We start from the raw sequence: 17,739 nt of genomic DNA on the forward strand, positions 1-17,739 counted from the left end.
CTTAGGAGAAGAAACTCAGGATCAAGCAGTGACAGAAAAAGCCTCACCATAGACCATCAGACACACCCTAGGCATCAATGCTGGTGAGTTTTCTCACTAGACTGGTTTCTGCTTACTTCTAGCATGCTCCAGGTGTCATCTTCTCTGGTTATTGTGTTGAATTTGCTTAGCGAAGGCAAATTCACTATAAGATTCACTTGAAGTCATAGTATAAAGGACTTTGGAATGTAGCCAGAACTATGTACTAATCTCAGCCCTGCACTTGTAATTTGTATCACCTGGGCTCCCTGGCCCTGAATTTCATCAGTGATTAAATGAAGAGGAAAACTGTTTTACAGAGTTGTTGCAGAAATGAAATGTGAAGTGTTGGTCACATTTTTAGTAAATGGCAGTTTCCTCCTCTCTCATTCTATTTCCCTGAACCAAAGTTAGGAAGAGGAAGGACTCCACAGTAAAAAAAGAGAAATCACCTTGTGGCTCCAGGAAAGGATATCCAGCAGGCCAGAGCACCATGAGGAAGAAGCCACAAGATTCTACTCCTAAGTGGTGTGGCTATTGCCCTCTATTTAAGCAAAATGACCTTCAAACACATGGAACAGGAGAGTGTTAGGGGTCAGAGCACATCACTGTTTTCCCAATTTGTCCTATAACATCTCTCATGTGCTTCAAAAACTGCAACCAAAACAAATGGCTTCTGCTCCCCGGCTGGCCCTGGATTTCTTCAATTATACCTTTTACTCACACTGTGCCCTTCCCTGGAAGGGCCTTTTCTTTGACCCCCAAACCCCAAACTCCAAGGTTCAAATCTTGCCTATCCTTCAAGCCCAGCCCAATGTCACCTTCCTCTATTAAGTCTTCTCTGAATGAGACAGTTGGACATGTAGAAATAACTCAACTCCTGGTTGTTACTTAGTTATTATGTTTTCTGGTATAAGTGGTGCATTATTTGAGGAATTATATGAGTTAGCATTAAAAAAATTACCAACAGCCTTGCCTAGTTCCTGGTGCATAAGAGGTATTTAATGAATGCATGTTAATTTCTTTCCCAGCCCTACTTCCTCAAGCTAGATGTTACCTTTCTCTTTGCAAACTCCCCTACCACTTTAAGGATACCTCTTCTATGGCACTTATCACTTCCTGCCTATTTTATGGTTGCCTCTCTTTTTAGATTATAGGGTCCTCAAGGTAAGAATCTATATCTAATTAATCTCCATATTCCAATGTCTTGTTTAGAATCTGGCACCCAGTTGGTGCTAAAATTATTTATGAATGCATGAAAATACAGCCAAAACTGTACAAGTCTTCCTGTGTGGTAGGCAACATCATTACACATGAGAACATTTGGCTCATCTGCATATCTATTAGTGCTGATATTTAGTTATTGGGTTTCCATGTGTAGAAAGAAAAAGGCAATACATCATAAGAAACATCAAGAGAAGATACAAACAAGAAGGGAGAATGAGAAGGGCCCAAAGTGAGAGAGGCTCTGGACCAGAGGGAACTTCAATCCATCTTACCCTGGACAAGAGCTTTCACACTCCCTGCCCTACTGTGAGGAAGGGGTCCATTATCAGTTCTCTTAGATTGGTATGTATAGCTGGAGTCCTTTGAGAGTCCTCTTCTGTTCATTCATTCACCCATAAAATACTTCTTGAGCACCTACTTATGTGTCATACATTATGCTAATCATTCATCAAGCTAATCAAAACATACACATGAATCCTTATTTCAGTAAGCTTATTTGTAGTAGAAGACACATGATGTGCCAAATAGATGGGTCATAAATGGTACATCTGAGTATACAGTTGACCCTGGAACTATGCGGGGTTAGGGACAGCTTTAAAATCTGTGTATAACTTTTGATTCCCTAAAAACAACTGCCAATAGCCTGCTATTGACTGGAAGCCTTACTGATAACATGAACAGTCAATTAACACATATTTTGTATATGTATTATATACTGTATTCTTACAATAAAGTTAGAGCTAGAGAAAAGAAAATGTTACTAAAATCATAAGAGAAAATACATTTATGGTACTTACTAAAAATTTACATATAAGTGGACCCATGCAATTCAAACCTCCTTGTTCAAGGGTCAACTGTATTTCTAATCCACAGTTGGGAAACCATGCATGTGAAAGACTGACTTAAGTTTTTGACTGCACAGTGGTCAGCACTACTAACCTCTGTGCAGTTCAAGGCTTAATTGTTAGTGTTTGTGTTTGTGTATATAGACATATATCTGGAAAAGGGAAATAGTAAGCCTGTGGGGATGAAAGAAGGCTTTATGACAACTGGGCCATTTGAACTGGGCTCTGAAAAAGATCTCAGATATATAGAGATAAGGAGAAAGGGGAAGCTAGGAAGAGAGAAAAGCACGGGTGTGTACAACAGGAAACAGGGAATAACAGTTGGTATACCTGAACTTGCCATAGGAGAGAAGAGGTAGAAAATAAAGCCGGAAAGAAGGTTTAGAAGCAGTTCAAGGAAGACCATATATGCCAGACTGAGTTTGGCTTCTCTTTGGTAGATAATGCAGAAACATTAAAATCTTTTGGCTTGGAGAAGGAGCTGAGGCATTTATAGTATAATGAAAAGTGGATGGGTTTAGGAGACAGAGGACCTGAGCATGAGTCCAGTTCCACAATTTACCAAGTCATGTTATCTCTCTGAGCCTTAATTTCCTCATTCATAAAATAAGGATTATAATCTTAATACTTTATAGGAATGCCATGAGAAAGAAATGTGAAAATACTTTGTAAACTACTGAATACATGCTCATTGATTTGTAATCAGGGTTATAACTGAGGAAGAGTAATCCAGTAGAAGCATAGTGTAAATTTATGGAGAGACAGGATGGAGACAGGAGAGTAGGAGGCTGATGCAGTGATTTAGCCAGAAGGCATTAAAATAATGAACTAAAGAGAAAGTGGCACGAGTTACAAATCCTCAGCGTGTGGCATCAGATGAATGCTGAGTTGTGGAAAGAAAGTTTGAAATGATTCCAAGATTCTCAGTGTGGTAACTCAGAGGATGATGACACCATTAATTATTTGGAAAACCAAAAAGTAAAAGCAGGTAGGAGAAGAAAGAGAATTCACTCATATTTGAAAATGAATGCACTTAATATTAGTACCTAAAGCTTCTTTTAGTCAATTTGCTCTTGCCACAGAGAAAGCATAATGTTCTTTGCTTAGGGGCATGTCCCTGCCCCTCCAACATGATGGGTTTTAGGAGAAGGTGCACAACTCTTCCACCTACCTCCACCATTGTTCATGGATGGGGGTTGAAGCATCCTTTCTTGTCACTTAATTTGACAAAGTCCACTCTAATGCTCACAACTATTTATAAGACTAATTCTCCCTCTCCATATGCCTGCAAAGGAAGCAGCTGACCCAGAGGACAGCTGGTTTTGATGCCATGGGGCTTGCTTTCTCTCACCTTCTGAAAAAAGGGTTTGTAAACATCTGCAGCATTAGTGGAGCCTGTGTAAACTTGGGCCCCTGCCACTCTGCCGTGGTGTGCCTGAAGATCTCCATAAACTCTGCATCTCCCACAATGTAGAACAAAGCGGTTCTCACTTGGGCCTGTCTAGATCAAGCTTGCAGTCATTCTTTTATTCAGTTTTTCTTAACCACCTGTACTTGGTACTGGGGAAATAGTCTTTTGCTTTAAATTAATAACTCACAGATGGCAAAAAATGTCAATAAACCATTGCAAAACATATGATGTTTATTTATTTTTATTTTTTATTGAATTTATTGGGGTGACATTGGTTAATAAAGTTATACAGGTTTCAGGTGTGCAATTTTATTATATATCATCTGCATATTGTATTGTGTGTTCATAAACCCAAGTGAAGTATCCTTCCATCACCATTTATCCCCCCATACACTCTTTCACCCACTGTACCCCCTTTCCCTCTGGTAACCACCACACTGTTTTCTGTGTCTAAGAGGCTATGAGGTTTTTTCTTTCCTTTCTTTTTTTTTGCTTAATCCACTCGTCATTTTTACCAAGCCCTGCAACTCACTGCTCCTTTGACAGCTAGCTGTCTGTCTATTTTGAATCTATGAGTCTGTTCTATTTTGTTTGTTTATTTTGTGCATTAGAATCCACATGTGAGTGAAATCATATGCTATTTGTCTTTCTCTGACTAGCTTATTTCACTTAGCATAATGCTCTCCATGTTCATCTATGCTGTCTCAAAGGGTAGGAGTCCTTGCTTTTTCATGGCTGAATAATATTCTGTTGTGTAAATGTGCCATAGCTTATTTATCCACTCATCCACTGATGGACACCTGGGCTGCTTCCAAATCTTGGATATTGTAAGTAAAGCTGCAATAAACACAGGGTTTCAAATTAGTGTTTCAGGTTTATTTGGATGTATTCCCAGAAGTGGAATAGCTGGGTCCATTATGATGTTTTAAAATAGAAATGTGTACATGACTTGTTTAATAAACCCATTCTGGGGTGGAGGTGTGGAGATAGAGAAGAAATACTATTTTTTTGATCATCAGGGAAAACATCAAAGGGGCAGCTAACACTTGAGTTTTGAAAGATGAGTAGGTGGTCATCCGATAGGCATGAGACTGGACAATGTGAAAGAAGGTGCAAAAGCAGAAAGAATGAAAGTGAGGCTCTTTACAGGGCTGGAGTCTGGGGTCCATGAAGAACAGTGGTAGAGACCAAATCAACAAGGTCTTGAATGCTATGCTCAGAAGCTTGCAGCTTATCTAAAAGCAGTGGAGAGCCATGGATCACTTGTAGTTACGAGATGCACCAGAATAGTGTTCTTTCTCTACAGCAGTTCTGTACTCCAGAAAGGCTCTGACAAATGCATTCACTCTGAAAAATAAATGACCCATGAGCTCCCAGGTAAAGAAAGAAAGCTCTGGGTTGTTCTACAGGCATGAAGCACTGGATGGGAATGGTATTTGCTGAGAAAACATGCTGGATGTCACTGTAGTTATGTATGTCTGGCCTTTGTTTCATGGAGAGAATCATTAATTCAATTTTTAGAGGAGAAAGAAATAATGTCTCTATTTTTGTCCCTTTTCATTACTCAGAATCTGGTCTTCAGAATTCTTCAGATCCTGACCCTGGCATCTGACAGGGACTGTTTTGGGGAAACAGCACCCTCTAGAGGAAAAGAGTATGTGTATTTCAGGTGGAACAGAAATAACCATTTCCAGAACTTTGGTGGGCTCCCCTTCCAGGGGCTTGTCCAACTGAGAGTGGAGTGCAGCTGATTGTTTATCTGCTTCTGGCTATTTTAAAAATATATATATTTTATTGATTATGCTATTACAGGTGTCCCATTTCCCCCCTTTATGCCCCTCCACCCTGCATCCTCCCTCCCACCCACATTCCCCCCTTAGTTCAAGTCCATGGGTTGTACATATAAGTTCTTTGGCTTCTACATTTCCTATACTATTCTCAACCTCCCCCTATTTTGTAGCTACCATTTATGCTTCTTATTCTCTGTACTTTCCCCCCATCATCCCCCCTCATTGTCTCCACCGATAACCCTCTGTGTGATCTCCATTTCTGTGATTGTGTTCCCCTTCTAGTTGTTTGCTTAGTTTGTTTTTGTGGTTTTTTTAGGTTTGGTTGTTCATAGTTGTGAACTTGTTGTCATTTTACTGTTTGTATTTTTGATCATCTTCTTTTTCTTAGATAAATCCACTTAACATTTCATATAATAAGGGCTTGGTGATGATGAACTCCTTGAACTTGACCTAATCTAGAAGCACTCTATCTGCCCTTCCATTCTAAATGAAAGCTTTGCTGGATAGAGTAATCTTGGATATAGGTCCTTGCCTTTCATGACTTCAAATACTTCTTTCCAGCCCCTTCTTGCCTGTAAGATTCCTTTTGACAAATCAGCTGATAGTCTTATGGGAACACCTTTGTAGGGAACTATCTTCATTCCTTTTGCTGTTTTAAGAGTATCTCCCTAATATTGGGTAATGTTATTGGGTAATATTGGGTAATGTTAAAGGTACCCAATACACAGCATAGCTGTGCCTTGGTGTGTGCTTCCTTGGGTCCAACTTCTTTGGGACTCTCTGACCTTCCTGGACTTTCTGGAAGTCTATTTCCTTTGCCAGATTGGGGAAGTTCTTCATTATTTGTTCAGATAACTTTTCCATTACTTGCTCTTCCTCCTCCTTCTGACACCCCATGATTCAGATGTTGGAATATTTAAAGTTGTCCTGGAGGTTCCTAAGCCTCTCCTCATTTTAGTGAATTCTTGTTCTTCATTCTGTTCTGGGTGAATGTTTATTTCTTCCTTCTGCTCCAAACCATTGATGTGAGTCCTGGTTTCCTTCCCATCACTGTTGGTTCCCTGTGCATTTTGCTTTATTTCACTTTTTATAGCCTTCACTTTTTCCTCTATTTTGCGACCATACTCAGCCAATTCTGTGAGCTTCCTGATTACCAGTATTTTGAACTCTACATCTGATACGTTGGCTATCTCTTCATCACTTAGCTGTGTTTTTTTCTGGAGGTTTTGGTCTGTTCTTTCATTTGGGCCATTTTTTTAAATGTCAGTGCACCTATTATGTAGTAAGATGCAGAGCCTTATGTTTTTGGCAACCCATGTGGCTGCCTTGTGGCACTGTATGTGGGGGAGGGGTTCAAGAGGAAACAATGCCACTTGCTTTGCTCTTGGCCAGCTTTCAGTCACTTCTGCTACCCAGAAGCAAATTGTACTTTTCTGGTGCTGATTCCCAGGTGGGTGGGTTTGTGTACATGATAGGGACCTGTTGGTCTCTCCAACAAACTCTTCTGTGGGAGTTTCTCCTGTTGCTACAACACCCACAGGTTTTTTTTTTAGTCAGAGCTTTTGAGGCTTAATTTCCCCACACTGGAGCCCTGGGTTGTGTGGTGTGCCTTACTCCCCAGTTGTTCCTCTGGTTTTATCCACACACAAATGTGTATCTGCTGTGCCAGCTGCTGCTTACCCTGGTCCTCCAGCCACCACCTTGCTGTGAGTCCTCTCCACCCTGGCTGCTCAGCTTCATCCCTCCTACAGGTCTGGATGAATGTTTCTTCTTTAACTCCTTGGTTGTCATACTCCCATACAGTTTGATTTTTTGTTCATTCTGGTTGTTTTTTGTTTTTAAATTTCTTGTTGCCCTTCTTTTGGTTGTGAGAGGAAGCACAGTGTATCTACTTAAGCCTCCATCTTGGCCGGAAGTTCTGCTTCTGGCTCTCATCACCAGTGAGAATAAAGCTACTTGGCTGTGGGTGGTGGCATAACAGCTAGGAGCAGCAGATAACAGATGGAGGAGGCAGATCTAAAGGCTGGCAACAGCAGGCACATAGCTGGAGGCGGCAATCACAACAGAATTTTAACCAGTAGCCCAAATACCCAGTGCCTACAAGTGCATAGCCTTAACACTGGGCTCTAGAAGCTCCAGGTTCTGTCTTCTGTGTCTCAGCTGTGATTCTCCATACAGGGTTCTACAGAGGCACCTCCTGAAAACATGAGACCCATGAGAATGAACCTGGGAAACACAGAAGCAGTTGCTACAATTACAAAATTCTGGCCCAGAAGCCGGAATGCCAATTCTACCATTAATCTTGGAGCAAATCTTTCTAAGCCTTAGTTTCTAGTGATGCCTTTCCTACTTACCTCATGGTGTGGGGTAAAATTACATATTTAAAAACTTTAAAGTGATCTATAATCAGATACTATTATGTGGGGAATGATAAAGAAGATTTTCCTTGCATCCCAGGAGCTTCCATTCCTCCAGATATGCGGAATCTCTGCTCAGCACAAACAAAGCTGGTCTTTGATGAATGATCCCTGAATGTCACCATAGGAAGTGCTGGGGTTAGAGATGGGGAGGAGGACAGAGGCATCCTGATACTCCAGGTGTAGAAGCTTAAAGGCAGTCTTTCAGTCTTCCATCAAAAGCTTTAATCTCCTCTAGAGAATCCTTGAACACTTCCAGGAACAGTGCACTCACTACCTTTTGAGAAGTTCTTTCCACATCTGGTAGCAATCTAGAATCTTTTCCTCTGTGGCTTGAACTCACTGGTCCTGTTGCTTCTCTTGGAGTGCGAGGAAAAATCCAAACCTGTTCACTTCACAGTTCTTAAAACAAAATATTTGCCCACAGCCATCATATTCCTCAGATAATTTCTTTTCTTGATTTAACTTCTATATCCTTCAACCATTTCTTTCTTTCCATTTTTTTAATCCTCATCCAAGAATATATTTTACTTATTTTAGAAAGAGAATGGAAGAGAGAGGGAGAGTGAAGAGAAACATTGATGTGAGAGAAACATCAGTTGGTTGCCTCTCATATGCACCCTGACCAGGGATCAAACCTATAACCTAGGTAGGTATGTGCCCTGACTGGGAATCAAACCCATAAATTTTTGGTTATGATACTCCAACCAACTATGCCACCTGGCCAGGACTCTTCAACCATTTCTTATATTATATGGTTCTGAATCCTCTCATAACCTGATTTTTCCTTGATACTCAGTACTGCGGGTATGAAATAAACAGAGCAGAGCAGAATCTAGATACTTTAATTCAACTAAAGTAGGATAAGATTGAATTGCTTTTTTGGCAAGCAAAGGTAATTCATACATGATTATTTTCTGCCAAAATTTATTTTCATACCCCCTGCTTTCCAACCCAGAACTTGCTCAGGTGATTTTTGGACACAAATATGTAACTCAACATTTATTCTTTTTGTTAGATGTGGCCCACTCATGTGTCTCCTTTGGATCCTAATTCTGTCCCTGATTTTGCATTTGAGATCTGCCTCAGCTTTTTGTCATCCACATAAGTCATGACCATGTGTTCTATATTTTGCATAAAATTAGTATTAAGAACATTGAGCAGGACAATTACAAAGATAAAGCTTTCTGGTATATCATTAGAAAACTGATTCCAGGCTATCATGATCCACTCACCAATACCACTGATCTTTTACTTTTAAATCACTGAGTTATAGTAGCATTCTGTTCATTTTTCTCTGTTGTGTCCCCAAGGACATAATGAGAGATCTTGTTAAAAATCTTCCTTAGAGATGCTTTATCCACTGCATTTCTCTGATTTGCCAATTTGGTAACCTTGTCATAGACGGAAATTAGGTTAGTTTAATGTGAATTGTTCTTAGTTACCCATGGTGGGTCCTACTGACAACTGCCTTTTCTGTATCCCACCAAGTACTCACAATCTTAATGTTCCATTCTAAAATCTTGTCTAGGATCAATATCTCATCTGTTTGTAGTTTGTGAAATATACCTCATTCTTCTTATTGAAAATTTAAATTATGCTTATTCATCCACAGCTTTCTAGTACTTCCTTTGTTCTATAAGAGTTCTTCAAAATCTCTTATAGAGGTTTCACATCTTTTCAAGAGTTTGAGGGTCAAATAAGAAGGCATACTAATGTGTAAACTTTAAAATAGCATATAGACGCAGGCAGTAGGGTGGTTGTTTCTTCATATTACTACTACTACTGAATACCGAATAAGGCTGTACTAGGCCTCTAAATAAGAATTCTTCAAACTTCAGAATTATAGATCTTCCCTTTTACTTCAGTTAGCTAAGGATATTGGGAAGTGGATGGCATCCAGGTCTGGCTGAGTAGTCTCACCTGGGCAAAAGTACCAAGTGGGCATGGGCTTATAAAATGGGCTACTGATTGCCTCTGAACATTCTGGCATTTTCATCTGCCAGTGATCTCCAATTTAGTGCCTATTTAGGTGTGTATATGAATAGACTCAAATAATTTAGAGTTCTTAAGGTATAAGGCCATGGAGAAAAGTAGGGGTGGTGTAAAGGAATGAAAAAATGCAATGGCTCAGGCTTCTCAGAAAAAAGAATATGATGAGCTTCTCTGTTCTCCAAGAAGGACCATACTCCACAGAGATTATCCTGCTCCTTCCCAGAAGGTCTGGCCATCAGATTCAGAATCAAAGGGCTCAAGTGATTACAATTCTTTTACTGCTGGAAAAGTACAAGTTACTCCTTGGGCAGGGGTGCCAGACACCTTGAATTAAGTGAGCTGTCTCCTATTTCAGAGCCTTATCTCACTTTCTATTATCAGGACAAATAATAATCCTGAATTTAAGCTTGTGCAGATATAGCCATGATCATATACTCTTAATCTTTCTACTTCCTTCAGTCAAGACAATTTTGTCACCTCCAATCTGGCATTTTTCCCAATCCTTGAGAAAACCAATCATTTCTTCTCCTCCACCATTGTTTACTTTTTAAATAAACTTCTTTTTGTCCTGTGTTCTTTCTAATACTACCCCAAACCCTAACCTAGACCAAAGTTCCCCAAATGATACAAATAGATGATGGTTGTGGTGATGATACTAACACTAATAAGTAGTGAAATGGGCTGGGTGCTTAGAGAACATCTTCAAGGGTAGAAGAATGGGCAGTTGTTACTACTTTATGAGCCAGACGAATATCTTAGTATCAAAATTGAGTATTGACTTAGGGGTAGGGGAAAGAATAAGAAATTAAGGATATGTGTGTTGTAAGGGGAATTGGCCTGCAAGGATCTCAGCCAGGTAGTTTTTATTGCTGATGTCATTCATGAGGGTGGTGAGGGATTTCAGAATTAGAGATCTTCACAGAATTGGTTTAGTGATGAATGGAGATCAGTAGAGCCCCTCTATACTCTGGCCCCACCTTTAAGGAACTGTGAACTTATTATTCTTTCCTCTATGTTTCTCCCAAGGATTACAAATATTAAATTGTATTGCAATTATTTGCTTACTGTACACATGTCTTTCTCACTAGGCTGTGAGTTCTTGGAGAGCAAGGATGATGTCATTTTCATCTTTGACTTACCAATATCTTGCACAGTGCCTGGCATATAGCAAGAGCTCAAAAATATTTGCTAATAAAAGAACAAACCAATGGTATCAAAACGAACGTTATTTCTTTCTTCCTATGGGGTGGTGGCAAGGAATTGGCTGGATTTTGCAATAACCTCCATTATGCTGTCTTGCTCCCTCCAGATGACATCAGTTGCCAAGGTATATTACAGTCAGACCACTCAGACAGAAAGTCGGCCCCTAATGGGCCCAGGGATACGACGGCGAAGAGTTCTGACAAAAGATGGTCGCAGCAATGTGAGAATGGAGCACATTGCTGACAAGCGCTTCCTCTACCTCAAGGACTTGTGGACAACCTTCATCGACATGCAGTGGCGCTACAAGCTTCTGCTCTTCTCTGCGACTTTTGCAGGCACCTGGTTCCTCTTTGGCGTGGTGTGGTATCTGGTAGCCGTGGCCCATGGGGACTTGCTGGAGCTGGGTCCCCCAGCTAATCATACCCCCTGTGTGGTACAGGTCCACACACTCACTGGGGCCTTTCTCTTCTCCCTTGAATCCCAGACCACCATTGGCTATGGCTTCCGTTATATCAGTGAGGAATGTCCACTGGCCATCGTACTTCTGATTGCCCAGTTGGTACTCACCACCATCCTGGAAATCTTCATTACAGGTACCTTCCTGGCGAAGATTGCTCGGCCCAAGAAGCGGGCTGAGACTATCCGTTTCAGCCAGCATGCAGTCATAGCTGCCCACAACGGGAAGCCCTGCCTTATGATTCGAGTTGCCAATATGCGTAAGAGCCTCCTCATTGGCTGCCAGGTGACAGGCAAACTGCTTCAGACCCACCAGACCAAAGAGGGTGAAAACATCCGGCTCAACCAGGTCAATGTGACTTTCCAAGTAGACACGGCCTCTGACAGCCCCTTCCTCATTCTACCCCTTACCTTCTACCATGTGGTAGATGAGACCAGTCCATTAAAAGACCTCCCCCTTCGCAGTGGTGAGGGTGACTTCGAGCTGGTGCTGATCCTAAGTGGGACAGTGGAATCCACCAGTGCCACCTGCCAAGTGCGCACTTCCTACCTGCCAGAGGAGATCCTTTGGGGCTATGAGTTCACACCTGCCATCTCATTGTCAGCCAGTGGCAAATACATAGCTGACTTCAGCCTTTTTGACCAAGTTGTGAAAGTGGCCTCTCCTAGTGGCCTACGTGACAGTACTGTATGCTACGGAGACCCCGAAAAGCTCAAGCTGGAGGAATCATTCAGGGAACAAGCTGAGAAGGAGGGCACTGCCCTTAGTGTACGCATCAGCAATGTCTGATTGCTTAGTTTCCCACCTCCCTATCCCTCTGATTTCACTTTCTTTATTGGGACTCTGGGATATTACCCAGGCTTACTGGAGAGTTCCAGAAGCACCCATTCCCACTCCTTGTCCTTTAACCCAGTGGCCTATGGGAAGTGTAGACCAACTGGAGTCCAAGTTTTTCTCCCATCCTCCCCTTTCACTTCACCCTACTTCCACCACATTATACAACACCCCCACCCTTAAGCCAGGATGGGGGAAAGAGAGGGAAGATTAGCCTGAAAGGCTTGGAGGCCTTGGCCATGGTGGGAGGCTCACATTAGGAGGACCATGCAGTTGGATGGATTGACTCCCCTCCCCACCTCCCATAACCACCAGAAAGTTTGGTGATTTGAGACTGGAATCCCTTCCCTCTCTAACTGTCTGCCTAGCAAGTTCCCTAAGGCAATACTCTGTGAGGATCCCCTTAGGGTTTGTGTCCTCAGAAATATAGGAATCTAATCAATTTATACTGAAGTCTCTACCAACCTGTTGAAAGGAGTTGTGGTTTTTGATGGTGAATTTTTGTTGGTAACTCCTGACTTAATGTAGGATCTTGGTCACCACTATTTTACACTTTGTAGTTTCTAAAGTGGATCATCAGTATACTCAGTTCTCTCACTGATGCTTCTGCTCCCAGAGAATTGGGTTGACCCAGGAAATGGAAAACCTAGTCACAACCATCACACCTGTACCCACCCTGGATTCTGAACTCTTCATTGTGGAATGACCACTGCAGAACTACTGTCCAAATCCTTGAACCTGTCCTCCAGGTTGATCTGGGAGGATGATTTTCCCTGTGTCCTCTGAATGGAATGCCTCTCACTAATATGTTCCCCTGGGGAAAAGTTCAGTGCCTAGACCTCATGGAAAAGTCTGGAAGTGGTGTTCCAGATTACACTGCCCTTGGCTTTTCTTCTTTCCTGCCTAGACCACCGTTCCCTTAACCCTAACACTTCGGAGGAAGTGGGAGTGAGTGGGTGGGGTGGGAACGCAAGGGCCTTCCTCTCTTAACACTGATGTTTGACTAAAACTAGACTCACAGAGCACAGAGTTCCCAGGAAGGTTAAACAAACCAGACCAAGTGGGATGAGTAAATTCTCAGATTTCCAGACTATTATATAGAGCCTCTGGGAATCAGGGATGCTTTGTTAAGGTTTGGGCAGAGGCACAACTCTGTGGCTGGCAGACACTATTCTCCCTGTTATCCCTCCCAGTGTCCTTCTGAAGAGTGCCAGCTATTTCATTAGGCAATGCTGGGAGGGAAGGAAATTATACCTCCTGATCAAATAACCATAGTCTCCCTCAGCCATTCCTGAGACTTGGTATAAAGTGAATATCAGTCTCATTTCTACTTTTCTTTGCCATGAGGCCAGTTTCAGGCAACTTAAAATGCATACTTTAAGAGATCAGACTCAGGTGAGATCAGGCGCGTTCAGGGTGGTATGGCCGTGGACAAAAAAAAAAAAGATATCAGACTCAGGCCATTCCTTGTTCTCTGGTGGGGACTGTGGTAGGGGTCAGGAAGGGCATATGGGCACCAGAACTTTTTTAAATACCTGAAATCCAAAGAGTACTTCCTGGTCTCATTTAGGTACCAAGGGACCCCCCATCGCAAAGTGGTATGGTATAGAGTCCCTATATGAATCAAGTGGCAGTTTGTTTAAGGTGGACTCAGCCAATCGTTACAAGCTACGCATTTCTACAGAATTTGTATATGCACCTGTGTGCAGACCCTTGCTGAGAAACTCACAAAATTTTGTGGCTGAACTCATGATCACCACTTACTACAATTGCATAAGATCTTCTTATACTGATCTCTCCTTGAACTCTAATTATGTCTTGAAGACCTTTTGTTCTCTATTTATGGTAAACCCCACCATTACTCCCTTGCTCTTAAGAAATAAGAACCAGAAAAACTTGAAAATCTGAAACAGAATAGAAGGCAAAGAGTCAGCTTCTGGGCTCTCAACTTTATTCAACGTTAGATGTACCTGATTTCTTTCAATGTGTAAGGGCAAAAAGTACTGCAGTGTATGTCTCTTCTTATCTATTAGCAAATAATCCTCCTTCTAGTTTCTTCAGTACACAGCTGCTTCACTTCTAAGGGAATTACTCTCTTCCCACCCCCTGGTGTCTATTCTAAGCCCCCATATTCTCCTCCCATTTTTGGATAACAAAGTGAGAACATTTTCCACTTTGATTCTCCAACATGATCTCAGATTTTGCTCTAAATTGCACTTTAAATCATATTGACTTTTTAATACAACCTGGCTTATTCTCCCATAATTCCCCTTTCTCCACCCTTCAGAACAACACCCTGCACTGTCAACCCTAATAGCTCTTTAGACTACGGCCTCTGTTTCTTCTGAGTTGAAATCCTCTTTCAGGCTATCAGATAGGCTTTAGAAGCAGCCAGGTCTGGTGAGAAATGAGATCCCTGACCAACCAACCATAGACTTGGCATGTCAAGAGAGCACTAGGCACATATGTTAAAGGGAAGGATTTCAGAGGATGGGCAAAACAACTGATGACAGCAATACAAAAGATGAGAAAGTGTGCTACTGAGGAACTTAGTGAAATCAATGAAACCCTTGAGTTTTATATGAGCTAGCAAACAAGAGGTAAGTGGAGGCTTGGAAAATTAGAATATGATATATATGAAAGATTTATCTAGAAAAACAAAATATATATATATGTAGAGAGATGTATATAGATGTATATAAAACCAGATATACTGAATGTACAGAAAGGAAGTGTTCAGAGAGCTTAGCAAGGGCAGATATCTCGCTCTGGTTATGAGGTTGACTCCCTAGATTTCCAAATTTAACAACCAGTAATCATAGTTTCAATATGAAAGTGAGATACCTGATTATGGGAAAGAGAGTGGTGGAAGCTTCCATTCAGAAATAAAAGATTCATCCATTGAGGCTTCTGATAAAGTCTGTGTTGCTCATAGGACCAGGGAGACAGGAGAAAAATGGAGACACTCCACCCATAAAAATCTAGGAGGATTCCTACTTATGTTGTTCTCCCATACCCAGAAGTGTCCTGTCACTGTAGCACTGTTTAAAGTTACTAAATAAAAGCATCTCTCTGTTTCCTTCTCTTGAAGTACACTGAATTTCCTCTTCTTCCACAAGGGTGGGGTAAACTACAGCTCCAGTCCCTGGAGGCAATGGCCATTCAACTGAGAAGATGGACACTTGGTGTGCAGAGGCACTAAAGAGGAGCCTAGACCCTAGAACCCAAAGGCCAGGATAAAAGAAGTATCGGGCCCAAGATACTCCCAAGGCAGAGGCTCAGCCCTTTATGTGGCTGTAAGCAGCCCAAAGAGAATGCTGTCTATGCTAGAGGTGTCCTGAGTCCCAATCCTGGCAAGTTAAAAGGTATAATTTTATGTCTTTTGGGCATGGGGTCATGGTGCTTTAACATTGTTGCTTCTGTATGAAAATGAGTGAGGCTACCAGCTGCCCTAGAGGATCATGCAGTTTCATGAGAGGCTTCTGAAATTCCTACTCTGTGCTTCACATCACTATTCCTTCAACCTCTGTCAACTAATAAGACCATCCAGAGATTTCCCTATAAGACCTCAGTAAAGAAAGAAAGCCAGTTTTACTATTGCTACAAGCCAGAGCCACTGCTCTCTCCTCAGGGCTGCTACCTTGGTCCTTTACCCCTGCTATTTAACCTAATTTATTTGTAAAACAATACACTATGTTTGCTGTACACTTAGCACAGGCCTCCAGGCTCAGTAATGGCCAACTCTTCTGAAGTGAAAGTATCTAGGGATAGTTTTTCCCCATCCATTGCTTTCAAGTAGGTCAAATTTACCTAGGAAAAAGATGTGTGCGACTTTTTTGGTTTATTTTATTTTTGTCTGTTCAGAAAAGCTACTAAATAAAATGGATGAATCTCTGTTCTTCACTCTAGCTTCTTTTAGAAATCCAAACCCAATCCTATTATTAAGGTCTGAACTCACAGGTCTACCTGGAAAAAAAGTTGGATTTGTCTGTGCTGGAAGAACTTCTTATCATGTGACCACCCTTTTTCCCTTTATTGCTTTTAATCATTCCCTCTATACCTTTTCTACACCTCCCCTCATTAAGTTTAGGATAATTTATTGGGTACCTTTCAAACTCAGTTTTTAAAGAACAAGGGTTTTTTTGTTTTTGTTTTTGTTTTTTTAAGTTAAGACCCAGAAATCTGATATTTGGCTCAGCTTAATTCAGGGAAGTCAAGTTGCCTTGGATCCTGAGCACTGTGCCTTTTGCCAGTGATCAGATGCCCAATTTCCCTTCCATGTTACCATGTAGATATTCCTTATATATACTCAGGGCTCTATGAGCCTATTCAATTAACTGCTGGGCATTTCTCCCCCCAAAGAAATGGATTTCTCTTCTATTGTTATCTATCATGAGCCCGAAAAAGGCCTGGTTCAGTATTTAGCCCTAAATTCTCTCTGAGAGGAGATGCAACAGATCCTATAGTCACTGGGCTCTTGTCACACACTGACTCTTGTTCCTCAGAAATGGGAGGACCAAAGAATGATGGAAAAAAAATTGGGACTCTTAATCATCATCAATAAATACTTATCTACATTTGGAAAACACTACTTTAGTGATAAGTCATATGACATATATCTGTTGGGCACCACCCTGCCTGGTTTCAGAAGCTATAACCCCCGCATGGCTAAGGCTGAGTGAGCGACTTTCAGACCATAAGCCACTAAGGAGACAAAGCTTATCTCCCTGGCAAGAGCACTACATCAGCTCTTTTTATGTCATCCATAACTGGCCTCCAATGCTTGATTGGTTAGCCAATGACGGGTAAGATTCCCCAAGGGGAGAACAACCTAAGACAGGCATGATCACATGGAGGCCCCAGGGAAGGACTTGGGGGGCTATGGAGAAAGGAGGTGATGGACCCTTGTTCCTCGATTTTGACAAAACCTGAGTCCTCATTCTGTCTGCGAGAAGTCTCCTAATCTCTTGGCTGCCTTACTTCCACTACCTGACTTAAGCCTGAAACTATGACAGAGGGCGGTGAAGCCCTGTGCTGGAAAGGGAGGGCTCCCAGGGTGATCAGACCTAAGAAAGAATACGTAAAATCCTGTGAAATCTGCCTTGCTAAGAATGCTCTCAATTAAATGATAGGGGTCTAAGCAGGAAATGAGTTTGTTTCCCAAAGTTTTGTAGCCCTTTAGCTAACAGACCCTGACTCGGAATAGGCCCTCAGAGTTCTTTGTTATCTATTGTGTGATCCTTACTGCCTGACAATGATTAATGAACTTTACCTGTATTCCTGTGCTAATTGAACCCAATAAAAGCCTGTTTGGGCAAGGGTCGGCTCGGTCTCCTCTTGAGAGAGTAGCTAGGTCGCTCTGAGGCACTCCCCCCTTGAGGGAGTAGCCGGGCCATCCCTTTTCCTCCACAGGACTCGGTAGTCCGTGTGAATTTATCTCATATATCATCCATAATGCCATGGACACTGTGGGCCAGTACACACATCATATATCATATATAAAATATTAGAAATATAGTCCCTGAAAGTTTGAAGAAACTTA

General features: G+C 41.7%; 1 protein-coding gene across 2 annotated transcripts in view; it reads left to right on the plus strand.

The window, feature by feature from the left end:
* KCNJ10 (potassium inwardly rectifying channel subfamily J member 10) overlaps positions 1–17,514 on the plus strand; it is a 35,779-nt gene extending 18,265 nt beyond the window's left edge. The window contains exons 1-2 of one of the 2 annotated variants that reach the window (XM_053668024.1): positions 8,276–8,357; positions 11,013–17,514. In XM_053668024.1, coding sequence (XP_053523999.1) covers positions 11,013–12,152 — 1,140 coding nt within the window. In that variant the 5' untranslated portion in view covers positions 8,276–8,357 and the 3' untranslated portion in view covers positions 12,153–17,514. Of the gene's footprint in view, positions 1–8,275; positions 8,358–11,012 lie in introns of those variants that run through there. The other variant, XM_037144087.2, reaches the window with a different exon arrangement.
* The last annotated feature ends 225 nt before the right edge of the window (positions 17,515–17,739 follow it).

This window comes from Artibeus jamaicensis, unplaced genomic scaffold (genome assembly GCF_021234435.1).
Source record: "Artibeus jamaicensis isolate MK-2021 breed Jamaican fruit bat unplaced genomic scaffold, CSHL_Jam_final contig_475, whole genome shotgun sequence".
Classification (NCBI taxonomy): Eukaryota; Metazoa; Chordata; class Mammalia; order Chiroptera; family Phyllostomidae; genus Artibeus; species Artibeus jamaicensis.